Source organism: Giraffa tippelskirchi, chromosome 5 (assembly GCF_054371585.1).
Source record: "Giraffa tippelskirchi isolate mGirTip1 chromosome 5, T2T-mGirTip1v1.2.pri, whole genome shotgun sequence".
Taxonomy (NCBI): domain Eukaryota; kingdom Metazoa; phylum Chordata; class Mammalia; order Artiodactyla; family Giraffidae; genus Giraffa; species Giraffa tippelskirchi.
In genome coordinates, this window is record NC_137279.1 from 99,747,597 (window position 1) to 99,775,044 (window position 27,448).

Consider the following 27,448-nt stretch of genomic DNA (forward strand, 5'->3'; position numbering starts at 1 on the left):
TGCAGGTACTTGTGGGATTATAACAAAAGATCTAACATTTGTGTCATCAGATTTCCAGAAGGAGTAGAGAAAAAGAACAGGAATAAAAAAAGTACTAAAAGAAATAATAAGTAACTCCTCAAATTTAGCAAAAGTCAAACCTACAGATTCAAGAAGCTGTGCAAAACCCTAAAGAAGATAAACCCAAACAAATTCATGCCAAGACATATCATCATCAAATTGCTGGAAACTAAAAACAGAAAAAAATCTTGAAAGTGGTGAAAAATGACACCTTGCCTACAAGAGGTAAGCAGTTTGAATGACAGCAGATTTCTCTTCAAAGACCATAGAGGCCAGAAGAAGTGGCACAATTTATTTCAAGCACTGAAAGAAGACTGTCAACCCAGATTCCTATATCCAGCAAAAATATCCTTTAAGAATGAAGAGGCTACCACTCAACAACAAAAAGACAAACAATGCAATTAAAAAATGAGTAAATGATTTGAATTTAATTTCTCCAAAGAAGATATTCAAATGACCAGCAAGCATATGAAAAGATGCTCAATGCCATTAGTCATTAAGGAAATGCAAATATACCACAGTAAGATACCACTTCACACTTTCCAGAAAGGCTATAATTTTTAAAAATGGAAAATAACAAGTGTTGGTGAGGATGAGGTGAAATTGAAACCTTGATCCACTCATGGCAGGAATATAAAATGTTGCAGCTGCTGTGGAGCACAGTTTGGCAGCTCCTCAATATGTTAAACATAGACTACAATCCAGTAATTTCTCTCCTTGGTATAGATCCCAAAGAACTGAGAGCAGGTACTCAAACAAATACTTGTACATGCACACTCATAGCAGCATGATACTAGCAATAGCCAAAAGGTAGAAATAGCCCCAATGTCCATTGATGAATAAGTGGATAAACAAACTGCAGGATATACATACAATGGTATACTATTTGGACATAAGAAAGAATGAAGGGACTTTCCAGGTGGTCCAGTGGTTAAGAATCTGCCTTGCAATGCAGAGGACGTGGGTTTGATTGCTGGTTGGGGAGCTGGGATCTCACATGCCGTGCAGCTGCTAAGCCCTGGTGCCACAACTAGAGAGTCCAGTGCACTGCAATGAAGGATCTGCATGATGCAGCGAGGACCCTGTGTGCCACAGCTGGAACCTGACACAGTCAAATGAATAAATACTAGACATTTTAGAAAAAGAAAGAATGAAGTACTGACATGCTACTACTTTGATGAACCTCTAAAACATGCTAAATGGAATAAGCCAGACACATAAAGTCACATATGATTTCATTTATATGAAATGTCCAGAATGGACCAATCCATAGAGACAAAAAGCAATCAGTCATTGCCAGAAGTTGGGGAATGACTTCACAGTGGGAACAGGGCTTCCTTTTGGGGTGATGAAAATGTTCTGGAACTAGATAATGGTGATGGTTGTATAACATTTCGAAGGTACTAAATGCCATGGAAATGTACACTTTAAAATAGTTAAAATTGTGAACTTTGTGTTTTATGTATTTTGCTACAATTTAAAACTTAGTAACAGGGAAATGCTAGCAAGATTTTTTTGTAGACATAGACAAAATTATTGTAAAACTTGTATGGAAAGGCAAAAGAACTAGAATAGCTGAAACATGTTTTGAAAAAGAATTAAGTGGGAAGAATCAGCTCATCCATTTTCAAGGTTTATTAAAAAGCTACAGCAGTAAAGATGGTATGGTATTGGCAGAAAAATAAATATCAGATCAATGAAACATAATAGTGAACTCAGCAGCAGACCAAAACAAATATGCTAGTTTTTTTTTTCACAAAGGTGGAAAAGCAATTCAATGGAGAAAGAATAGCTTTTTCAATACATATTGCTGAAGAAACTGGATATCCATAGGCAAACAAATAAAGAGCAAACAAACAAAACTTTCAACCTAAGTCTCATACCTTATACAAAAACTAACACCAAAGTGGATCAACAGTTTAAATGTGAAGCATACAATTTTAAGAAAAAAACAGAGGAGAAATTCTTCATGATCTAAGGCTAGACAAAAATTTGACACCAAAAGCATAATCTGTAAAAGGAAAAATTCAATAAGAAGATGTCATCAAAAGTAAATATGTTTACTCTGCACAAGATACTATTATGAGAATGAAAAAGACAAGCTAATTGGGAAAAAATATGTGTAAACCATATACCCAAAAAAGGATTATTGTGTAGAATATACAAAAACTCTCTAACTCAACAGTACAAAAAAAAAAAAAATACAATGAGAAAATGATCAAAAGACATGATGGAACATTTCCTCAAAGAGGACACACAGAGCAAATAAACACATGAAAGGATGTTCAGCATCATTAGCCATTAGGGAAATACAAATTAAAACCACAACTCGATATCACAATATGCCTATCAGAATGGCTAAAATTTAAAATGACAACCTCAAATGCTGGTGAGAACAATGCAGAGAAACTGGATCAGTCATACATTGCTTGTGGGAATGTAGAACAGTACAACCACTGTGGAAAACAGTTTATTTAGAAAAAAAAAAAACAGTTTATTTAAAGAAAAACCTTAACTATGCAATTAAACTATTAACTATGCAATTAACTATGCAACTAAACATGATCCAGTGTTTATACTCCTGGGCATTTATCCCAGAGAAATAAAAACTAATGTTCACACAAAAAAACCTATGTGCAAATCTATTAATGAAAAGCCAAAAACTGAAAACAACACAGATGTCCTTTAACAAGTGAATGGTTAAAGAAACTGTGGTACATCTATAGCATGGAATAGTACTCAGCAATAAAAAGGGACAAACTAATGATATACACACAACTTGGATGAATCTCCAGAGAATTCTGCTGGGTGATAAATGCTAATCCCCAAAGGTTACATACTCAAACCTGTTTATATAGCATTTTTATAGAAATGGAAATCAGATTAGTTGTTGCTAGATATTAAAGTGGAGATGAAGATAGAAGGGAAGTGAGTGTGGCTACATAGGGGATCCTTTGATAGAAATGTCCTGTATCTTGCTAAAGATAGTCCCTATAGTGAAAAGACTTCTGCTAAACCAGTTTAGGTCATGGTAGTATGAGACCACCTAGGATTGAGACTATCTGGCAGTATTCCTCAACCAGAGTGGTACCACCTTCTGGGGGGCCTTTGGAAACATGTAGGGGCATTTAAACATTTACATTGACTGGGGATGGCACTTGACAGGGGAGGGGAGACAAAGAATGCTAAATGTACCGCACGAGGCAGGACAGTTCCACACAAACACACAAAATTGTCCCTCCTATAATGTTAATAAGGCCCCATTAAGAAACTCTGAAGGCAGTTTTATAATCAAGGTCTCTATGACACACCTCAGTATGCTTTGAGCCCTAATCTCCCTTTTTCATTACTTTCACTGCCTCTGCTTACCCATCTCTGGTTCTCAAATTCACCTTCGTGATTGAGAGGATAATCCTTTTTCAGACATTAGAAGATCCACAGTTTCCATGGAGATCAGGAGCCTCTGGTCCATAAAATAAATAAGTAAGTGTGCTAGTGATCCAGATGCTGTACACACAACAAAAGAAACATGAAATACAAAAACACTTTATGGCAACATGACAGGATTTTCTATCCAACTAGTTAATTCTCTCTCCTGTAAGACCTCAAGATAGAAATTAATATAAACCCAAATAAACAAAACACAATCTGTGAGGGCATATACTATAGTGGATATTCTTCAGCAACTGAGGGAAGTTTTTTAGAACTACTCGATGCATACCGCCCCCCAACCCACCCCCACTATGGGGCTTTCCTGGTGGCTCAATGGTAAAGAATCTGCATGCAATGGAGAAGATGCCAGATTGATCCCTGGGTCAGGAAGATCCCCTGGAGGAGGAAATGGCAACCCCACTCCAGTACTCTTGCCTGGAGAATCCCATGGGCAGTGGAGCTTGGCTGGCTACAGTCTATAGGGTATCTAAGAGTTGGATGCAACTGAAGGGACTTAGCATACTTCCACAATGGCCATAATAGAATTGCTTCAAAGAGAATATAAAATACTCTTGGAGTAGGAAAAGCACAGACATACTTGAGCATTCTCTGAGGACAGGGCTCATATCTCTCATTATGTTTTCAAGAGGAGTTTGTGATCCAAAAAAATTAAGCACTAGCGATTTATAAATTCTTAATCCCAAGTAATCTCATATGGCCACCATCCTAAGCAGTTCAACTAAAGAAAACCTATCTTTTGCTCACTTGCAGTCTTTGATTTTAGAAACATTTTATTTTTGGAGCTCTCATCTTAATACAAGGAAATGCAAACACTGCATTCTTCACCTTTGCAGGAATTGATAAAAACATTAAACGTGTGGGAAAAGGTGGCACAAAGAATACATCTTTATATAATAGCTACAAATGAGTAAAACAGCAACATCCCAAACTATGAAAAATGAATGCCTTTATATTTAATTTAAATTTAAACTCATGTGTGCTAAGTCGCTTCAGTCGTGTCTGAATCTTTGTGACCCTGTGGGCTGTAGCCAGCCAGGCTCCTCTGTCCATGGGATTCTCCAAGCAAGAGTACTGGAGTGGGTTGCCATTTCCTCCTCCAGGGGATCTTCTTGATCCAGGGATCAAACCCACATCTCCTGCATTGCAGGTGGATTCTTTACTGCTGAGCCCCTGGGGAGGCCCCTACATCTCTCTATTCTACATCAAAAACCCTGGGTTATGGGACTTCCCTGGTGGTCTAGTCGTTGAGAATCTGCCTGCCAATGCAGGGGTCACCAGTTTGATCCATGGTCTGGGAAGTTCCCACGTGCCACAGAGGAACTAAGCTCCAAGTGCCACAATGACTGAGCCAGTGCTCTAGAGCCCATGAGCCACAATCCCTAAGCCCAGGAGCTGCAACTACTGAAGCCCATGTGCCTACAGCCTGTGTTCTACAACAAGAGAAGCCACTGCAGTAAGAAGCCTGTGCACTGCAAGGAAGAGTAGCCCAGCCCCACCGCCCCCAGTCACAGCTAAAGTCTGTGCACAGCAATGAAGACCCACCAAAACCAAAAATAAATAAGTAAATCTTAAAAAAAAAAAATCCTGGTTCACAAAGACACTAACATTATTACTCATTTGTTTTATCCAATAGTATACCCACAATCTTCAAGGATCACATCCTGGTTGGAGCAAAGGGGCTTGCGTAATTCAATGAAGCTATGGGCCATGCTGTGCGGGGCCACTCAAGACAGACGGGTCACAGTGGACACTGACAAAATGTGGTCCACTGGAGAATGGACTCTCAAACCACTCCAGTATTCTTGCTGTGAGAACCATGAACAATATGAAAAGGCAAAAAGATATGAAGGTGTCCAATATGCTACTGGGAAAGAGCAGAGGGCAATCACTTATAGCTCCAGAAAGAATGAAGAGACTGTGCCAAAGCAGAAACAGTGCTCTGTTGTGCATGTGTCTGGTGGTGAAAGTAAAGTTTGATGCTGCAAAGAACAATATAGCATAGGAACCTGGAATGTTAGGTCCATGAATCATCATAAACTGGACATGGTCAGGCAGGAGATGGCAAGAGTGGACATTGACATCTTAGGAATCAGTGAACTAAAATGTATAGAAATGGGTGAATTTAATTCAGATACTATTATATCTACTACTGTGGACAAAAATCCCTTAGAAGAAATGGAGTGACTCTCATAGTCAACAACAGAGTCTGAAATGCAGTACTTGAGTGCAATCTCAAAAACGACAAAATGATGTTGGTTCATTTCCAAGGCAAACAATTCAACATCACAGTAATCCAAGTCTATGCCCCAACCACTGATGCCAAAGAAGCTGAAGTTAACCAGTTCTATGAAGACCTACAAGGCCTCCTAGAACTAACACCAAAAAAGATGTCCTCTTCATCATAGGGGATTGGAATGCAAAAATAGGAAGTCAAGAGATACATGGAATAATAGGCAAGTTTGGTCTTGGAGTACAAAATGAAGCAGGGCAAAGGTTAACAGACTTTTGTCAAGAGAACACAGTGGTCATACCAAACACCCCTTCCACCAACGCAAGAGATGATTCTACACGTGGACATCGCCAGATGGTCAATACTGAAATCCAATTGATTGTATTCTTTGCAGCCAAAGATGGAGAAGCTCTATACAGTCAGCAAAAACAAGATCTGGAACTGACTGAGGCTCAGATCATTGGCTCCTTATTGCAAAATTCAGACTTAAGTTGAAGAAGCTAGGGAAAACTTACTAGGCCATAAGGTCAATCCCTTATGATTATATGGTGGAGGTGATAAATAGATTCAAGAGATTAGATCTGGAAGACAGACTGCCTGAAGAACTATGGACAGAGGCTCATGACATTGTACAGGAGGCAGTGACCAAAACCATCCCAAAGAAAAAGAAATACAAGAAGGCTAAGTGATTGTCTGAGGAGGTTTTACAAATAGCTGAGGAAAGAAGAGAAGGGAAAAGCAAGGGAGAAAGGGAAAGATATACCCAACTGAATGCAGAGTTGCAGAGATAGGAAGGAGAGATAAGAAGACCTTCTTAAATGAACAACGCAAAGAAGAGGAAAAAATAAAATGGGTAAGATCTCTTCAAGAAAACTGGAGATATCAAAGGAACATTTCATGCAAGGATGGGCATGATAAAAGACAGAAACGGTAGGGACCTAACAGAGGCAGAAGAGATTAAGAAGGTGTGGCAAGACTATATAGAAGAACTATACAAAAATGGCCTTAATGACCCAGATAACCACGATGGTGTGATCACTCACCTAGAGCCAGACATCCTGGAGTGTGAAGTCAAATGGGCCTAAGGAAGTGCAACAAATTCTTGCAGATTTTCTTTTCATTTTTATTCTATTGCAAATATTTTCCAATTTCTCTTGTTATAGCCAGTGGAGGTGATGGAATTCCAGCTGAAGTATTTTAAATCTGAAAAGATGATGCTATTAAAGTGCTGTACTCAATATGCCAGCAAATTTAGAAACTCAGCAGTGGCCACAGGACTGGGAAAGGTCAGTTTTCATTCCAATCCCAAAGAAGGGCAGTGCCAAATAATGTTAAAACTACCAAACAATTGCACTCATTTAGCATGCTAGTAAGGTTATGCTCAAAATCCTTCAAGCTAGGCTTCAGAAGTACTTGAATTGAGAACTTTCAGATATACAAGCTGAGTTTAGAAAAGGCAGAGGAACCAGAGATCAGATTGTCAGCATTCAGTGGATAATAGAGAAAGCAAAGGAATTCCAGAAAAACTTCTGCTTCATTGACTACATGAAAGTCTTTGTGTGGATCACAACAAACTATGGAAAATTCTTAAAGGGAAGGAAATACCTGACCACTTTACCTGTGTCCTGAGAAATCTGTATGCAGCTCAAGAAGCAACAGTTAGAACCTTACATGAAACAATTGGCTGGTTCAAAATTGGGAAAGGAGTACAACAAAGCTGTATACTGTCACCATGCATATTTAACTTCTATGCAGAGTACATCATGCGAAATGCTGGGCTGGATGAATCACAAGCTAGAATCAAGATTGCCAGGAGAAATATCAACAACCTCACATATACGGAGATGATACCATTGGCAGAAAGCAAAGAGGAACTAAAGAGCCTCTTGAGGAGGGTGAAAGAGGAGAGTGAAAAAACTGGCTTAAAACTCAGCATCCAAAAAACTAAGATCATGGCATCCAGTCCCATCACTTCATGGCAAGTAGAAGGGGGAAAAGTGGAAGTAGTGACAGATTTCATTTTCCTGGGCTCTAAAAATCACTGTGGACGGTAACCGCAGCCATGAAATTAAAAGACGCTCGCTCCCTGGAAGGAAAGATATGACAAACCTAGACAGCATATAAAAAAGCAAAGACATTACTTTGCCAACAAAAGTCTCTATAGTAAAAGCTATGGTTTTTCCAGTATTCACATACAGATGTGAAAACTGGACCATAAAGAAGGCTGAGCAGTGAAGAATTGATACTTTCGAATTGTGGTGCTGGAGAAGGCTCTTGAGAGTCCCCTGGACTACAAGGAAATCAAACCAGTTCGTCCTAAAGGAAATCAACTCTGAATATTCATTGGAAGGTCTGATACTGAAGCTGAAGCTCTAATACTTTGGCCACCTGATGTGAAGAGCTGACTCATTGGAAAAGACCCTGATGCTGGGAAAGATTGAAGGCAAAAGGAGAAGTGGGCAGCAGAGGATGAGATGGTTAGATAGCAACACCGACTCAATGGACATGAATTTGAGCAAACTCCAGGAGATACTGAAGGACAGGGAAGCCTGGCATTCTGCAGTCCGTGGGGTCACAAAGAGTCAGACACAACTTAGCGACTGAACAACAACAACACCTAGAATACTTTCAGAATAACAATACCAATTCTACCACCAATAATATGACTACTTAAAATATCTTTGCACTTCTTTTTGTCCTTAAAAGTATATACCACTTGGGATGTCACAGTCAAATTATTGTTTTTAAATTACTTGGAGAGTTTGGGTGGATTCATTTTACATTTCTGTAATAAAAACCCTTGTGATATGGCTTTATGTGGTGGAGAGAAAAAATTTTTCAGATCTGTATGTATAAAAAAGAGAAGAGTACTCTGTGGACTTCTGGATTCTGAATTAAATGTAGAGCAAATTAGTGCACGTGCCTTAGTGACACTATTTGAAATCAGTCCTTGTGTTAATTTCACTTGGCAAGTACTAAGAAATGATGATCCCTGATGCCTATGGGTGCAAAAATACAACGTGGCTAACTTCCTTGGCTGCAGTCTCTTAAAAGGTCGCAAGATTATGTTACTTCACAAAAGTATCTTTCTGAATCTCTTTTTCTCTCACTTTATCTCTCCAAGTTCCTCTCCCCTTCAAAAAATTGTATCCCCATTCCTTCTTTCCCTCACTGACTTCACTAGCTTCCTCCCTCAGCAACTCAGAAGCTTATGTGTTTGTGTGTATACCTCCAAAGAGGAGCTGCTATGTAAATAAGGTAATGAAAATGGAGGCGGTTGGGGAATAGACAGCTGCGAGGATCTGAGCTGGTAGACTGAAACAAACACTCATCCTAAACAACTCAGAGCTCAGATTTCTTCTCTAGACAGCTGGCTTTTTGAGTCCTTCTGAAATACTCTACAAAGATGGGGGAGGGGCTGTGAACTACCTCTGTTGTGGACCTTATTTAAAGTCAGCTACCTCCTAGATATGTTCTGTAGAAACTAAATGCAATATTCAATATGGCAGGGATGAGGGTGCTGAGCTAAAGGTATACAATTGTCCACTCTAATTTTTAAAGGCCAGAGGGCTTTTAAATTATTGTCAGTGCTGGAGGGCTGCTTGGAGTAGGCAGTGACTAGAATCATGTAAGCTCAAACTGGATATCTGATTTGCTGGTCATATTTCTATCCCTGCTCTGCCACTTGGCACCCTATACTCCATATTCTTTCTAATCCTCCTACCTTCTCCACCCTCCCCACTCCCTCGCCAATACTCCAACACCCTACCCCCATCAACACTCCTGGAATTTTGGACTTAGCTATTTTTAAAACAGTCAACTCAGTAGCCACCTCCCTCCCCCGCTCAGCTGTCCAGTACTCCGGCCAGCCATCTAGTCTCCCTTCCCCCCACACCAGACCTTCTCTGGTTCCCTGACCTCAGTGAGACTGCAGCCGGTCTGGGGACCTAGGGGAGACATGGAGAAAGAGACGGGGGATCCCCTGGCTGGAGCTGACTGATACAGTAGACAGTCATGGATGGAGAATTGGATATCAGACTAATGTTTGACCTCTGGAAACAGTAAGTCAAAATTAAATTGCAATTCCTTTAAAAAGCTTCTAAATTGAAGTTAGAATGTCATAAAATTATGACATCAACTTGGATGTCTCTGGTGCAAATGTAGGATCTCTTCCATACCAAAGTGCCCCAGTCTCCATTTCTCCTTCTGTCTTAAGCTTTCTGGCCTCTGGCCACTAGAAGTTTAAACCTCCATCTCTCCTCTGGGAGTCTTAGCTCTCTCCTCCTGTTACCTCAAGACTTTTGATGAAGTCTCCTTCTTTAGTAGAAGTTTCCTACACCTCCTATTCTGTGGTTTTCTCACCAAGGCCAAATTTAGCTTCAGATGATTAGTCACTGATACCCTCTATCTTGTTCCTACTTAACAGTGCCCTTCACATTGGGCTTCCAAGCATGGGGATTACTCCTTGTTGTAAATGATTTCTCCCAACAACTTCAGTCCCATTATCCTATTCTCCCTCCTGCATGACTCTCCCTCAGTCATATCCCTAACTCCAGAGAGAGTAGTTTGTCAAGAGGGAGTTAGCCCCTCTCCAAGCCTTGTCCTCATCAAAAGATTGACTTCCAAACTTGCCAAGTTAAGATCGATGGAAAGATAAGATCAATGGAAAGAGTGGTTCTTCAGTCAGATTTGAAGAAATGTTGACTCATGAAGAAGAAATGTTGACTCATAACAAACAAATATTGATTTGCATGCCTGGTTTGCATCCATTGTTCCATGAGACAGAAGGATAATTTTAGTTCTCTACAGATGAAAGAGACTGGTTCCCTTTTCATTTGAATACTGATTCCAGAGATGGGATGTGTATCCCACCCTTACTCCTCCTTACTGAAAATTCTGACACAAAGGAGGAAAATCAATGAATGACCTCTGGAGGGTGTCCCCTCCTGATGTAGAAGGGCAAATAAGAGGTAGTCTCTGATGTATTTTCAGATCTTAATTCTGTTGGGGAGCCCACTGGTATGACTGAGATCTGATCTATCCACATGATTCCTCTTTTTGACATTTCTGCTGTTTGGTAGCTCAGAATGGAGCAATACAGTGGACTCTGCCCCCCGAGTCCACTCAACCTTTCTTCCACCCCCACCTAGGCGTATTGCATAAGGGGCCTGAAAGTGGTCACAAAAGCAGGGCACAGAGGCTTAACAGCCTCATGTTTAGTTCAGGGAGCCCCATTTCCCCCAAACTCCAGTTAGCTCATTCTTTTCTTGCTCTTCCCAGATTCTCTTCACATCATTCTGAACAATCTTCAACTCTTCTCTTCCCCATGCCCAGCCACATTTCTTTTTTCAGTCCCTTACAGGACGTCCGGTCAAAATTCACTAGGTAGGAGGGTCATCAGCTGGAAAGAACCGGAACCTGGGGGGACCTGGCTGGATAGGTATGGGGGATCCAGGCCAGTCCCCTAGTCCCTGGTCCCCCCATGGCAGTCCCCCAACTCTAAGCATTCTCACTCTCCTGCTGCTCCTCTGTGGACATGGTAAGGAAGGGTTAGGTAAGGCTTTGGGGGATCTAGGGGGTAGGCTGTTATGTAGGGGTGGGCATGTGAGCTTGGGTGAATGAGATGAGATGGGTGCTGAGGGGTCCCAGTCACTCGCCCCACTCTCAGATAGGTATATTTTATTCACCATTCAACCTGGGGAAGGGCACTGGGAAAGCCCTTGATCCACAGGCAGAAGAGATCTAGCAGGGCTTACCCATCTTTAGCAAGACTGAATGAGGACAAGACTAGGAAGCCGGGGGCTGGCAGCTGGGGACTGGGAACTGGGGGAGGCTCTCAGGTGGGTTTTAGGATCCTCTGCTATCCCCCCCATGAGACCTGGGAAAATTATGGTTGAGGTTGAGCGGGCATCTGGGGACCAGCTCACACTCCTCTCTCCCTTCCGCCCTCAGCTTATTCTCAATGCAAGATCCTCCGCTGCAATGCTGAGTATGTATCTTCCACTCTGAGCCTTAGAGGTGGGGGTTCACCAGGAGCCCTTCGAGGAGGAGGCCGGGGTGGAGGGGTGGGCTCCAGCGGCCTCTGCCGAGCCCTCCGCTCCTACGCGCTCTGCACTCGGCGCACGGCCCGCACCTGCCGCGGGGACCTCGCCTTCCATTCTGCTGTGCACGGCATCGAAGACCTGATGATTCAGCACAACTGCTCCCGCCAGGGCCCCACGGCCCCTCCCCTACCCCGGGGCCCCGTCTTCCCAGGCGCAGGCCCGATCCGAGCCTCTGGTTCCCCAGCCCCGGACCCCTGTGACTATGAAGGCCGGTTTTCCCGGCTGCACCGACAACCCCCAGGTTTCTTGCACTGCGCCTCCTTCGGGGACCCTCACGTGCGCACCTTCCATCACCACTTTCACACGTGCCGTGTCCAAGGAGCTTGGCCCTTGCTGGATAATGACTTCCTCTTTGTCCAGGCCACCAGCTCCCCCGTGGCATCGGGGGCGAACGCCACCACCACCCGGAAGGTCAGGGACTCAATTGCTCCTCCATGGTCACCCCAGGGTTCCACTCCCATGCCCAACCCCACCAGTTTTCAGCAGTGCGGCTCTATTCCCTTTCCTCCTCAGCCACTCCCACATCTTGAATCACTCCCTCCTACGGGACACTTGCTCCTGTAAATCACTTTCCCTCGGTGGGAATTTCACTCCAATGCAGAAAAGAGCCAGGGAGAGGAAAGTTGAGAAGCCCTGGGTTGAGGAGTTACAGAAAGGAAACTTGTCCTTCTCCTATGGGAGCAGCTGAGGTTGAGCCCAAACAGGAAGGAAAGGGATGGAGCAGGGGTGCAACAGTATTGGAAAATAAAGACAGGATCAAGGAATGAGGACCGTGATAAGCCTTGCATCTCTGCTGGGATCAGATCCCTATGTACAATAATGAGGCCTGGTTGATGGAAGAGGGGAGGGTTGCACTGAGCCCCAAATGAACTGTTTTCCCTCTTGCCCTTACAGCTCACCATTATATTTAAGAACATGCAGGAATGCATTGATCAGAAGGTCTACCAGGCTGAGGTGGACAACCTTCCCGCAGCCTTTGAAGATGGTTCTATCAATGGAGGTGATCGACCTGGGGGCTCAAGTTTGTCCATTCGAACGGCCAACCCTGGGAGCCACGTGGAGATCCGAGCTGCCTACATTGGCACAACTATAATCATTCGGCAGACAGCTGGGCAGCTCTCCTTCTCCATCAGAGTAGCAGAGGATGTGGCCAGGGCCTTCTCAGCTGAGCAGGACCTGCAGCTCTGTGTCGGGGGATGCCCTCCAAGTCAGCGACTCTCACGCTCAGTGCGCAGTCGTCGGGGAACTATAACCATGGATACTGCCAGACAGCTGTGCAAGGAAGGGCTGCCAGTTGAAGACGCTTACTTTCATTCCTGTGTCTTTGATGTTTTAATCTCCGGTGACCCTAACTTTACTGTGGCAGCTCAGGCAGCTCTGGAGGATGCCCGAGTCTTCCTGCCAGACTTGGAAAAACTACACCTCTTCCCCTCAGATGCTGGGGTTCTTCTCTCCTCAGCAACCCTCCTAACTCCACTTCTTTCTGGGCTATTTGTTCTGTGGCTTTGCATTCAGTAACCAGGCCAGCATTCAGTAACCATGATGGGTCTAGAAGTGATTTGCAGATAGAGATTGGCAAGAGAGAACATAAGAATCACTGAAGGGAAACGATGAGGGTAAGAAACACATGAAAGAATAACATTTTTCCAGAGTAAGAGAAGGCTGCAGTCTAGGGTTGAAATGATCACAGAATAAGGATTCTGGGCAAGGTTTCTGCATTCCAGACCTCAGTAGGGGCTCTTCACTAATTTTCCCAGTCTCGTTTATAGTAAGCAAATTGTTCCAGTCCATCTCCTCCTGAGATCACCCCTACAAGCTCAGAGGTTATGGGGTCCTGAGGGTGAGTAGAAAACTCAAGGGTTGAGACTTTAATAGAAAAGAACTGAAAGAGGAAGACATGATCATTACTCATCAGAAACTCAAAATCAAATGATATTTTCTCTTGGAAGGTAGAAAGAGGAGGAAATGATGAGGAAAGAATCTATTTGATAAGTATAATGTGGGTAAGATGTATTCTGCTTTCTTGGTTCATAAATGAAGTGGGAGTGGTTTGTATTTTTGGTGAAGGGAATCTCTGTCTTTGGAGAATGACACAGGTAGGAAAGAAGCTATCATCCCCACCCCTAACTAATCTGATATTAAAGCTACAGCATCTTCACATTGTTGTCTATGTTGAATCTCTTTACAGACGCTTAAGATGGCATAAAGTCAATGTGTTCACTCTACTGAAAGAGGGCTCAAAAGCGTGAGATATTGTTCTGCCTTCAGGAAGTTTACAGGCTATTAGGGAGACAAACTGACTTACATGAAGGAGTGATGAGTGTGTAATTATTCACTAAATTCCATGATACTATGAATTCAAATGGGAAGATGATTGAGAAGAACTCAAGAAATAATAAATAATAAGAGGTAATAGAGGAGATGGGATCTGAAGTGATCTTTGAAGACTGGGTAAGATTGGATTTGAATTAAGGATCTTCCAGGCAGGGGAAACCATCTAGACATTCACAGATTCATGATTCAGTGAAGAAACCAGCAAAACTCAAATGAATTAGATGAGAAGTAACGGATAGATAGATAGAAGCCAGATTATGAAGTGCCTTGAAAGTGGGGCCAAGGAGTTTAAATTCAATTAACAGCTAACACTTATTGAGAGCTTAAAACCTGCCAGGCCATTTTCTAAACAATTTAAAATTATTAATTCATCTAATACTCACAACTGTCTAAGGAAGGTAATTTTCTTATCTCTATTGTTATATAAGGAAAATGAGGTACAGGAAGACTAAGCAACTTTTCCACAGAAACGCAGCTTACAAATGGTAGAGCTAGAAACTGAACCCAGGCAATTTGGCTTCGGAGACTTGACTTAATCTCGACACTATACTGTCCTGTCAAGGAAACAGCCACTGAAGATTTTAGTTGTGGATTAGGCAGGGAAAAGAAGCTACAGGCAGCGGCTGCCATCACAAAAACTATTTTCTTCTTCTGTCATATGAAACCCAAAAGGGAGAGCTGGAAAGTAGGGGGAAGCCCCAAATAGAAGGAATCTAGTTAGTAGAAGAAAAGAAAATAGAAGCTGTTCTAGTCCAGGATGTTCTAAAGTAACAGTGCTTTACTCCTCTCTCTTCTCTCAGTGTCACCCATCTAACCTAACTCCCCAGGACACACATACACACCAGCCAGTGCTTACCAGACAAAGCATCCTTTCGGTCTGCTATTTCAAATTTCTTTTGCAATTCTTTATCTTCTATTCCCATCTCTATCTTCTCTAAGGACCGCAGCCACTCTGCCATTCCCCCAAAGCACAGTCTCTTTACTTTTAAAGATGACCTGCTTCCCTGGTAGCTCAGATGGTAAAGAATCTGCCTGTAAGATACAGGTCAGGAAGATCCCCTGGAGGAGGAAAGGGCAACCCACTCCAGTATTCTTGCCTGGAGAATTCCATGGACAGAGGAGCCTGGTGGGCTACAGTCCATGGTGTCACATAGAGTCGAATGCGACTAAGACACTTAGCTAATCCAGAAAACAATCTGTTCTAATGGAAGAAAATTAGAGGAAACATATCCATTGCTGTCCTCACTTACAGATAACTTAGGCATTTTAACTCAAAACATCTTTTTGAGAAACTGCTCCTTATATTGGTTAACGCAAAAGAATACATAATTTCATCCCTCAAGTGTGGGAATTGCAAGTAAGTTAAGAAGAATTTCATAGCCAATTGGGGAGTGAGATTCTTTTATGGCACCTGTCATTTGCTTCATTTGCCCAAACTCAGGGTTAACCCTATTATCAATGGAGTATTTAAAAATGAGTAGTTCAAAATAAGCACATGAAAAGATGCTCAACATCATTATTCATCATGGAAATGCAAATCGAATTTGAAAAACAAGGAGAAAACACTACATAACCACTGGAATGATTCAAATTAAAAAGACTGACCATATCAAGTGTTGGCAAATTGTGAAGCTCTGACATGCTATTGGTGTGAATGTAAATTAGTACTACTTTGTAAAATTTTTGGCAGTTTCTTCACAAGTTAAGCATATACTTACCGTACACTCTAAACAGTCCACCTCTAAGTATTTATCCAAGAGAAAGGATAAAGACTTGCATACAATACCACTCAGCAATAAAGTGAAATAAACTACTGATACACATAATAATATGATGAATCTCAAAATAAGAATGTAAGCGAAAGAAGCCAAACAACAACAAAAAAGAGTATATACTGTATGTTTCCATTTGTATAAAATTACAAAAAGTGTAAACCAATATATATTGACAGAAAAAAGATCAGTGGTTGCCTGCGGATGGTCGGGGGAGGGAGAGAGGGATGGTTTACAAAGACACATGAGGAAATTGGAGTAGAATGTTCATTATCTTGATAGTGGCAATGATTTCAAAAATCATTAAACTATACACTTCAAATATGTGCAGTTTATCAAACATTAGTACATCTAATAAATGTGTAAGTAAAATAAATAGGTAGCTGACCTTTCCCTCTTCCTTTGGTGGGTCAGTCAAAGGCTTAGAAAGACCATTGTATGAAAAGGAAGATTATAACAGAACTTCTTTCTTCTAGGAAAATACAGCAAAGAAGAGGATGACAAGGCAAAGAAAGAGAGAATTTAGGGACTTCCCTGCTGGTCCAGTGGTTACGACTTCGCCTTCCAGTGCAGGGTTTGATCCCTGACCTGGGAACAAAGATCCCATATCCCTCAGGGCCAAAACATTAAAACATAAAACAGAAGCAATACTATAACAACAAAACATAAAACTGAAGCAATATTGTAACAAATCCAATAGAGACTTTAAAAATGGTTCACATCAAAAAAAAGAAGGAAAGAGAATATTTAAATATTTTATATGCTCTTTTCTATCACAAGGACCATATTTCTTCCTCCAGATTCTCAAGGTCAGAGATCACGGAAAGGACATTTTCTGGTTTAAAAACAACCCGGTGCTTCATTTTTGTCCTTCCACTCCACTAACAGTCAGCAGATGGCGCTGATGATTAAAAAGAATTATCCAGTGGGGATGGAGCAAGTCTTCAGGAGAAACAAAACGAATTTCTTAGATTGTCTAATATGCTGACTATCTGAGAGAAAATATTAATAAGTATTTGACAGAATTGGCATTTCAGAAATAAACTTAAGGAAGGCAGGTTCAAGAGGGAGTGGATATATGTATATATTTATAGCTGATTCACGTTGTACGGCAGAAACCAACACTATAAAGCAATTACCCTCTAATTCAAAATAAATTTAAAAAAGAAACTAAAGGTAGGTGCATAATAAACTAGATAAATTGCTTAAATAATTATGGCTTCATAACAAACAAAGCGTTGTTCAAGACATGAAACAATCAAAATATACTACCTGACTCCACAATTGATGTTATTTAGTGATATATGTAATTAATATAGTCATAATTGAATTGTGGTGCTGGAGAAGACCCTTGGGAGTCCCTTGGACTGCAAGGAGACCAAGCCAGTCAATCCTAAAGGAAATCCACCCTGAATATTTATTGCAAGGACTGATGGTGAAGTTCTAATACTTCAGCCACCTGATGCAAAGAGCCAATTCACTGGAAAAGATCTTGATGCTGGAAAAGATTGAAGGCAAAAGGAGAAGAGGGCAGCAAAGGATGAGATAGTTAGATAACATCACCAACTCAATGGACATGAATTTAAGCAAATTCTGGGAGATAGTGAAGGATAGGGAAGCCTGGCGTGCTGCAGTCTGTGGGGTTGCAAAGAATTGGACACTTAGCGTCTAAACAACAACATTGGTGATAATAATGTAAATATTGACTACTGATTTGGCCAAAATTGTAATATAACTCTATCAGGAGGATGAGGTAGGAGGAATGGGAAGGTAGGGATAGGGAGTATGGTGTAAGACACTTAAAATTTCAAATACTGTAGCAAAAAGAGAGTATGATATGTCTCATATTGGGCTGCTCTGGTGACTCAGATGGTAAAGAATCTGCATGCAATGCAGGAGATCCAGGTTCTCTCCCTGGGTGGGTAAGATCCCCTGGAGAAGCGAATGGTCATGCACTCCAGTATCTTTGCCTGGAGAAGCCTATGGACAGAGAAGCCCGGGGGCTACCGTCCAAGGGTCGCAAAGAGTTGGACATGACTGAGCAATTGACCCCATGGACTGCAGCACGCCAGGCTTCCCTGTCCTTCACTATCTCCCAGAGTTTGCTCAAATTCACATCATATATTTCTAAATTAAGAAATAAAAGAAGAACTATATAATTTAGAAATATGAGGGGCTTCCCTGGTGATCCAGTGGTTAAGAATCTGCCTTGCAATGCAGGGGACAATGGTTCGACCTCTGGTCTGGGAAGATCCCACATGCCAAGGAACAACTAAGCCTGTGCACCACAACTACTGAAGCCCGTGCACCCAGAGCCTGTGCTCCGCAACAAGAGAAGGCACTGCAACAAGAAGTCCATGCACCGCAACTAGAGAAAGCCCCTGCAGCAATGAAGATCCAGCACAGCCAAAATCAAAAAATCAATTATTAATTAATTAATTCATAAAAAAGAAATATGAAGTAAATACCGGATGAAAAAGTTGAAATAATTGAAAGAGAAATAATTAGAGTAAACTGAGAACTGCTGTTTTTTTGTGTAAGAATTAAAATTATGGGATTTTTGACTAAGTTATAGTACATTACTTTGATTTTAAAAAAGAGACCGCATTTCTACCTTGGCCAGTCCTGAGTATTTCCCCTTAACTTCTTTTACTTGTGGACACCTCCATCATTTTTCAAACCCACCCAACCCCCTTCCTACCCACTTCACCCCACCTTGTATACTTCATGGCAAGTTCCTTCCCACATTTCTTCTCAAGGAAGCAGAGATAATTTCCATGGTCCAGTAATTGGAGGTTCTCAAAAGCAGTGCCAAGAAACTGCAGCAGCACTAAGGAAAGGAAGGAAGGCAGAACATTAGAAAATAATAGGCCTTCCTCAATTTTTCTGCCTACTCCCAAACCAAATTATTCATCATCCTCTTAATAGCTATTAGGAAGAAATAAGTCACATGTGTTTCCTGAGATATAATTTGTGTGTGATTGGAGGGTGGGCTTTGAGAAAGTGAAAGAGAAATCAAAAATATAATTGGATTCCGCCTCTACTGCAGGGTTATTGTGGAATCATTCTTTGCTACTGGTTCAAAGAACCAATCTTCTGAATATCAAGGGTTTTGTGGACTTCCCCGGTGGTATAGCAGAAAAGAATCCACCTGCCAATGCAGGGGACACAGGTTCCATCCCTGGTCCGGGAAGATTCCATATGCCTCAGAGCAACTAAGCCTGTGGGTCCACGTTGTAGAGACCACAAGCCACAACAACTGAAGCCCGTATGCCTGCCTAGAGGCCGTGCTCGAAAACAAGAGAAGCCAAGGTAATGAGAAGCCTGTGCACTGCAATGAAGAGTGGTCCCCGCTTTCCACAACTAGAGAAAGCCCCTGCACAGCAACAAAGGCCCAATAAAAACTGTGTAATCGGTCTTTGATACAGCACTCTTCTACTTCTACCTATGAGGAATTAGTTAAGCTGCATTTTTTAAAAAAATTAATCAATCTTTCATCCTGCCTTGCAACCCCACCTCACTCCAGCAAAGAATCAAAAAATCCTTTGCTGAAAGTGTAGCGCCTGAAACAGAAAATGTTCTGCCATGGTTTAATTTTCTCTTTATGGAGGTCACTGCCCTGCATCTACCATGACCAAATCTACAGGGAGAATACCATCAGTGCTGGAGAAGAAACCAAAACCAGAAGGATGGGCTAAATATGCGACATATTAGCTGATCAGGCTAAAATAATCCTATGGATTGACTTTGACCATTATTTAGAATTTTTGGAACACCTAAGCTATGCCAGGCCGTAAGACAACATGGCTCCTATCTTTGGGGAACTCAGTTTAGTAGGCAGGAACAAATAAACAGATATATGATTAATATTTATAATATAGAGAAATATGTCCAATATGCTATTGAGAATACAAAGAAAATGACAAATCTGCTTGTAGAAATCAGAGAAATCTTTACAAAGGAGGTGACTTTTTTTTTTTAAGGATCAGAGATGTGCTAGTGGCAAGATTTTCGAACCATAAATTAGATGAATTTCATCCTAGTTCTGTGAATTAAGCAAGCCTCTTGAGCTCTCTGTATTGCAATATTCCTTTCTGCAAAAATATCTGCCTATCTGGTGAGAATCAAATGTTTGTGTAATTGCTTTATAATGCACATGTATATTTAGCTCTATGTACACTTTAAAATGTATTAACACAGAAAGTTCTCTGAAATGGATAAAAAACAGAAAACTGTTTTAATATGTAATTCCTTCCTGTCAGTCGTGAACACCTTCCTCTGCTTCTTCTTCTTTAGATCAAAAAATCATCTTCCTCACTCAGAGGAGCTGTCTGGTCAAGTTTCTGGTCTCAGAAACACTTCTGTGTGAACTAAGGATCTCGATTTTGTTGTTGTTGTTCAGTTGCTCAGTGGTGTTCAACTCTTTGAGACCCCATGGACTACAGCATGCCAGACTTCCCTGTCCTTCAACATCTCCCAGAGCTTGCTCAAACTCACGTCATTGGGTCGGTGATGCCATCCAACCATCTCGTCTTCTGTTGTCCCCTTTTCCTCCTGCCTTCAATTTTTCCCAGCATCAGGGTCTTTTCTAATAAGTCAGCTCTTTTGCATCAGGTGGCCAAAGTATTGGAGCTTCAGCCTGAGTCCTTCCAATGAATATTCAGGATTGATTTCCTTTAGGATTGACTGGTTTGATCTCCTTGAAATCCCAAGAGTCTTCTCCAGCACCACAGTGCAAAAGCATCAGTTCAATTCTATGCCGCCTAGGTTTGTCATAGCTTTTCTTCCAAGGAGCAAGCCTCTTTTATTTCATGGCTGTAGTCACCATCTGCAGTGATTCTGGAGCCCAAGAAAATAAAGTCTGTCACTGTTTCCACTGTTTCCCCATCTATTTGCCATGAAGCGATGGGACCAGATACCATGATCCTAGTTTTTTGAATGTTGAATTTTAGGACAGCTTTTTCACTCACCTCTTTCACCTTCATCAAGAAGCTCTTTAGTTCCTCTTCGCTTTCTGCCACAGGGTGGTGCCATTTGCATATCTGAGGTTGTTGCTATTTCTCCCAGCAATCTTGATTCTGGCTTGTGCTTCATCCAGCCCCGCATTTCTCATGATATACTCTGCATACAAGATTCAATAACCAGGGTGACAATATACAGCCTTGACGTACTCCTTCCCCAATTTGGAACCAGTCTGTTGTTCCATGTCTGGTTATAATTGTTGCTTCTTGACCTGCATACAGGTTTCTCAGGAGGCAGGTAAGCTGGTCTGGTATTCCCATCTCTTTAAGAATTCTACAGTTTGTTGTGATCCACACACAAAGACTTGAGCATAGTCAGTGAAGCAGAGGATCTCGATAGTACTTTAATTTATCCACTGGGTGGCAGGGCTGAGCCAACTGGATTACACAATTGTGTAAGAAAGAACTTCTCAGAAAAGGGGAAGTTGGGTTAAGCACAAAATGTCCCATCTCCCTCATATTTATAAACATCAGTACAGTCCAATTTTTCATCACAGGAAAACAAACCATCACCTCTCACCGCCTCACCACCCTTGCTCTATAGGTAACTGGGCCATAGGCTTTGAGGAAGAGGGACTGGTTATGTTCAAGTGTAGCAGAAAGAACTGAGATCAGGTTTCTTATTGTTGATAAGAAACAATACTAGGTTCTGAATTAGTGGCATATTCTATTGCACAGACATATCTCAATCTATCAATTCAATTTATATTCAATAACATATTTTCTCTATGAAATGTACTCTTCTAGATGCTATGAAGAATAAAAATATTTAAAAGGACACAGATCCTGCTCTCTAGGAATTCATTCTAGGAGAGAAAAGAAACTTTACATGTAAGTTCCATATGAGAAATATAAAAAACATTCCAAGAGAATGTAATTCTATTTGGTTATAAGGTGAGAGATGAGGGGATTTGGTAATCAGGAAAGGTTTCATAGAGGAAAAGTTATTTGGCTGTCTACTGAAGAGTGGGTAGGATCTTAAAAAGTAGAGATGGGGAGGAAAGGCAGGCATTCCAGGTAGAGAGAAAAGTATAAGCAAATGCAGGGAAGGACATATTAGGGGAACACGGTGTACTCAGGTTTGGCTGAGGAGTAGGGTACATTTCTGAGGAAGCAGTGGGAAATGAGACTGGAAAGTTTAGTTGAGGTCACTTTGTGAAAGCTTTAAATATTAGGTTGAAGTATTTTAATTTGATTCAGTAAGGAGAGGGTTTGGGAGCATCACAGAACAGATAGGAACTCAACTGTGTAAGATTAATCTAGTTGAGGTTTATGGATTACAGCAGAAAGATCAGTTTAAAACTATTAAAAATAATTTATGCAAAAGTATTAATAACAAGGATATGAATCAGAGTGATGGCAGTGGAGTAAGAAATAACAGCTTCTAGAAAAACACTGGAATGATGGCCTCTTCAGAATTTGGCAACTGACTGAATGTGAGGAATGTCAGAAAGGAAGGAATTGAAGACAGTTTCTGAATTTTATGCCTTGATATCTAGGGGAACATATAATGGTCCCATTAAAAGAAACAAGGGTAAGAAGTGAGTTTGAGCACAGGGGGAAAATTATGAATTCCATACTAGACAAGTTGAGTTTGAGATGCCAACTAGAACTTTCAACATAGGCTAGAGGTTTCCATGAGTGATGTACAGATGGGCACACTGAACAGCAAAGACTGAAGACAGAAAAGGAGACAGCCAAGCAGAAAAGCTTTCAGCGGGGCAGAGAAAAAAGGAATTGCTGACAAGAGAGAAAAGGATAAAGTCCAAAAGAACATTTAAATTTACAAAGATGGCAGTTTTCAAATTATATAGAAGTCAAGGGGAATATTGGCCTAAAAAATCACTCTGGTTTCCTCGGAAACTTAAAGAAAACCATTTCAGTGACAACAGAAGCCAGGCTACAAAGGGACAAGTTTAGCCAACAGAGAAAGCTGGTGTAAGTTACTCTCTTAAGAAATTTGACAGTAAACGAAAGAAAACATATGGGTGATAGCATGATAAGGGAAAAAAAATCTTGTATATCATAAAACTACCTTAAGAAATATCTTAAATTAGTCTGCAGTGGTTTTGAATAAATTAATTCACCTCCTCTCTCCATCTTTCCCTGAAATTGGACAACTCTCAGATCTTCATTCCTTCCTCAACATAATAGAAAAATAGAGACACCAATAAACATAAAATATGGACTTCAAGATGAGATGATTTCTTTTTTTTAATGGCTGTTCTGGGTCTTCTAAACTGCTGGGGCTTATCTTTAGTCGAGGCAAGCTGGGGCTACTTGCTAGTTGCAGTGCTCAGACTTCTCACTGGAGTGGCTTCTTTTGTTGCAGAACACAGGCTTCAGTAGTTGCAGCTCCTGGGCTCTAGCGCACAGGCTCAATAGTTGTGGCCCACAGTCTTAGTTGCTGCAAAGCATCTGGGATCTTCTCAGATCAGGGATCGAACCCGTGTCTACAGCATTGGCAGGCCGATTCTTTACCACTGAACCACCAGGGAAGCGCCAAGATGAGTGTTTTTTAAATTGAGGTATGATTGACATACAACATCATATTAGTTTCAAGTGTACAATCTAATGATTGACATTTAGATATGTTGCAAAATGATCACCACAATAAGCCTAGTTAACATCTGTCACCATATATAAATACAGAATTTTTTTCTCGTGATGAGAACTTTTAAGATCTACTCCCATAGCAACTTTCACATAGGCAATATAGTATTATTAACTATAGTCACCATGCTGTGCATTACATCTCTATGACATTTATTTTGTGACTGTTAAGTTTTTACCTTTTGACTCCCTTCACCCACTTCACCTACTCCCTACCCCAGGCAACCAGCAATCTGTTCAGATGAAGTTTTTGTTTTTTTTTTAATAATTAAACCTAAACTGAGAAACAAGAACCTTCAGAAAACAAGCTAGAGACAAGACTCTAGATTAAGTATTAAGAATGCTGAGTTTGGAGAGTGGCTCCACCAGTTACTAGCTATACATCCTAGAGCAAGTCTACTTAACTAAAATAAGGAAGTACCTCTCTTTAAAAAAAAAAAACGACTGCTAGAGTCCCCTTTAACTTTAATATTTTATGAGTCTTACGCTAAACCCTTTACAGTGAAGATCAAACAAGAAACCATGTGTTAAAGCACTGAGAAGCAGGACAACACAATAGAAAGAGTACCTAGTTTATTTATTTATTTTGGCTGCCCCACACTCAAGGCATCTTAGTCCCTGACCAGAGTCTAAACCCACACCCCCTGCAGTGGAAGCAAGGAGACTTAATGGCTGGGCTGCCAGGGAAGTCCCCAAGAGTACCTACTTTAGATCAGACAGACCTGGGTTCAAGATTTTGCTCTACTTACAAAAACTGGTGACTGCAGGCAAATTACTTAACCCTCTGGGCCTGACTTAACCATGAGTCACAGAGTTATTGTGAGAATTAAATGAAATAATCTAACCTAATCTAATCTAATCCTTCTGGAACAAGGTGACAGATGAACCTATAAATAAAATATTACTGAGATAATTATGTAAAGGACCTGGTCCATTACAGGTGCTCAGTGACTTGGAGGAATACCCAAAGTTGATCAGCCTCAAATGCCACACTCTCTTTTAAACCTTTATTTGTCTTTAAATTAATATTCCCTAGAGGAAAATGGGAAAGGTAAGAGTAAAAGGGAAATTTTCAGAGTGGAAATGAAAGTCGTGATTAAAAGGACAAAAAAAGGGGCTATTAGGAACCTTGAGTCTTTAGAGTCTTAAATGTTTATCAAAACATAAGTTAAAGAAAAGAGAAATGCAACCAGCTCCTTGTATCTGATTGGAACTGAGCGTAGAGGGCACTTCTTTTGCTGGAAGCTTTGGCTTTGCTCAACCATCTCCTGTAAAGCAAACAACAATCACCCCTTGGTTTCCTATTGATACTGGGGTTGAAGAGGGTGGGGAAGGAACAGGTAAAGATGATATAATCTGCAAAACTCTTGGATTTAGCCCTCCTTTGCTGTTCCTTACTGGACCTGCTGTTTTCCTCACTTGCATCCCACAAATGTTTGTACTCTGTTTTCAGGACAGAAGTTTGTAAGAGTTTTTCTTCTTTGGCACAGGAACTGAGAAAAAGAATCAGAAGGCACGTTTTTATGAGAATACCAGGTTATAAGGTGAAAGGTTGTAAACAACTCTGTCCAGGACAACTCCATTTCAGAACATGTCTTGGCTACAGGCCTGGTAGGCAGCAGCTGCCAAAGTGAAATCGTTTTCTGGCATTTAAGGCAACCCAGGCACAAAACAGCACAAACAAGTGGTCTGCACCGTGTTTTGCAAAATGGGAAAGAAAGAAGAAACTGGAGCCCAAGAGAGGGACTTAAAGCAAAAGAGAATAGTATTAAGATTTTTAAAAAAAAGCAAGTCAGTACTCCATAGCTGTGCCCAAGTAAATATTGGCATTCCCCTTTCTCTAAGATGTTCCAAATATATACCACCCTGGTCTGTCACACTCACCTCTCCTCCCAGCCCCTCAACCTTTATGCAGTTACACATCACACAGTTTAATAATAGTCATTATGTATGTATTTACTTGTCAACATTTTGGTATTTCAGATTTATGTACACTTCCACATCTATCAACCTAAAAATTCTCTCAGAAGCTACAATTAAACATTTTAAAATTACTTCAGTGAGTCTCACCTTTCCTACTCTACCTACTTCAACCAATATTGTTGACCAACTAAAAACAACTCGGGCCTTATCGGTTAACTTTCTTAAACAGGGTGCTGCCTCAAACCCACACACCCTAAGGATCAACATGTTCCCCTTTTGTTCTGGGGGTTGGTCCTGTGGGTGTGTGTTTTCCAGTAGTCTTGATGCCTAATTCTTGAGCTTGCTTAATACTGCAGTTGGGTTGTAACTTGTTAGCCTTAGGGTGTCAACCCAGTTAGGGTGTGCGAGCAAGTAAGAAGGATCCTTCACAGCAATGAACAGCCATCTTCTTGCTAAGAGGGTAGGATCTCTATATATTCTAATGCTTCTTGTTTACTTCCCCATCTCAATCTTGGGAACACTGTCTTCCTCTTTCTAGCACAAGAAATGAGGTAATAATCTCCTGATTCTCCAACCCATGGGAGGAACTCAGGAATCAAAGAAAAGGGAGAAGAATTCCTGTATCTGTGGACACAAGTCTTTCTTATTGCATCTGTGAAAAATTTCTCAGGAGTCAGCTCCTAAGGCACCTCACGGCCAGCTAGGGAAAAACCCATCTGACAGAGAGCCAAATAACACAGGATGAAGAGTCAGGGTTTCTTTTAGCTTGAACATACAGTGTGCTTACGATCCTTCTGTCTTTTCTTCCCTTTCTTAAATATTTCTAAACAGTTTAGGGGGAAAAACTTTTCAAAGACTGCAGAATGGTTCCTTCAAACAGAAATACGGCCATCTTTCCCTAACACTTTCCCTCTGACAAGTGGCAACTTTCCTGCTTTTAACTAACTTGAAGACTGTGAGGAGTGTGGGCAGCAGATTTAGAGGTGTACCTTTGATTTAGTAAGTTGGAAAGGGGACTAAGACGAGAGAATTAAAATAACTCAGGGAAAAGGTGACGAGCGAAGCATCCTTTTTTTTTTTTACTTTCCTGGAGAAGCAGGGAGTGAGCTACTCAGAGCCCAAAGAACACACTTTAACGAAGAGGTAATGAGGTAACTGGGAGAATAAATAAAGTGTTCCCTAACTTTGCAGATCAGGGACTGAAGAGATGACGGGATAAGCGGCAGGATGTGGACACGCCCGTGCTGTACTGGTCCAGAGAACAGAGAGAACCGAGTGGAGGACACAGGGGCAGAGGCACACAGACCGGAGCCCACAGCTTCCAGCCCAGGGGGATAGAAAGGGAGTGGGGCATGGCCAATCAGTCCCACATATTCGCTTTGCTGTGACCGCTGAAGAGAGGTTAAAATTTTGTGACAAGTTCTCTTTTCCTTCCTACACAGCCGGGATTTTTTATGGGGGGAGCGGGGAGGAGCAGGGAGTTGTTTGTTATTTTTAAGAGAGATGCGGGGCAAGAGAAGGACAAAGGGGATCTTCCTGAACAGTAACGACTGCACACCCTGTCCTCCGCCCCATCCTAAAGTATTCTTGGAGCTCTGGGATTGTTTTTCACACGACTTGCGATTTGTGAGCCGGGAATAAACAGTCGCCTCTAAATTAATTACATTGGCTGAGGTTAGGCACGAAATTCCATCATAAGCACATTTTCTTTTTACCTCAAAATATAGCTCCCACTCCAAAAGCATCCGCACCCGCCCTTCGAAGACCACTGGCCTCGGTTAAATTTTGGGGTCAGCGAAGCATTCCTTCCTTGGGCACATGGGAAGCCGCCCCATAGCCCCTCCGCCCCCTCCTCCCAGCCCCGCAGCGATGCACAACAACCATTTTCCCCGCCAGGAGCACACTGTGTCCACGCGCTGCTGTGACCTCGCTGATTGG

The 27,448-nt window shown here is 41.5% G+C and overlaps 1 protein-coding gene and 1 long non-coding RNA gene across 7 annotated transcripts; one reads left to right on the forward strand and one right to left on the reverse strand.

The window, feature by feature from the left end:
* Positions 1 to 1,681: 1,681 nt before the first annotated feature.
* Positions 1,682 to 27,392, reverse strand: LOC145507747 (uncharacterized). Its single transcript, XR_014055096.1, has 4 exons — positions 27,226 to 27,392; positions 18,669 to 18,783; positions 6,787 to 6,946; positions 1,682 to 3,567 (listed from the first exon to the last, which is right to left on the reverse strand). It is a non-coding gene; the product is annotated as an uncharacterized LOC145507747 (long non-coding RNA).
* HJV (hemojuvelin BMP co-receptor) lies at positions 9,674 to 14,005 on the forward strand. Of its 6 annotated transcripts, none has more exons than XM_081495078.1 (4): positions 9,674 to 9,804; positions 11,078 to 11,282; positions 11,696 to 12,258; positions 12,742 to 14,005. In XM_081495078.1, exons 2-4 carry the CDS (start codon positions 11,186 to 11,188, stop codon positions 13,363 to 13,365), a joined length of 1,284 nt encoding a protein of 427 aa, XP_081351204.1. In that variant the 5' UTR covers positions 9,674 to 9,804; positions 11,078 to 11,185; the 3' UTR covers positions 13,366 to 14,005. The 6 variants fall into 6 exon arrangements, with proteins under 6 accessions (XP_081351204.1, XP_081351203.1, XP_081351206.1 ...); XM_081495077.1 differs by having other exon boundaries at positions 11,096 to 11,282; XM_081495080.1 differs by having other exon boundaries at positions 11,096 to 11,282; positions 11,696 to 12,088.
* Positions 27,393 to 27,448: the final 56 nt, after the last annotated feature.

Coding starts and splice junctions, on each gene's coding strand:
- HJV (XM_081495078.1), top strand. CDS start 11,186: ATGGGGGATCCAGGCCAGTCCCCTAGTCCCTGGTCCCCCCATGGCAGT. Junction 11,283..11,695: donor GCTGCTCCTCTGTGGACATG/GTAAGGAAGGGT, acceptor TTCCGCCCTCAG/CTTATTCTCAATGCAAGATC. Junction 12,259..12,741: donor ACGCCACCACCACCCGGAAG/GTCAGGGACTCA, acceptor TTGCCCTTACAG/CTCACCATTATATTTAAGAA.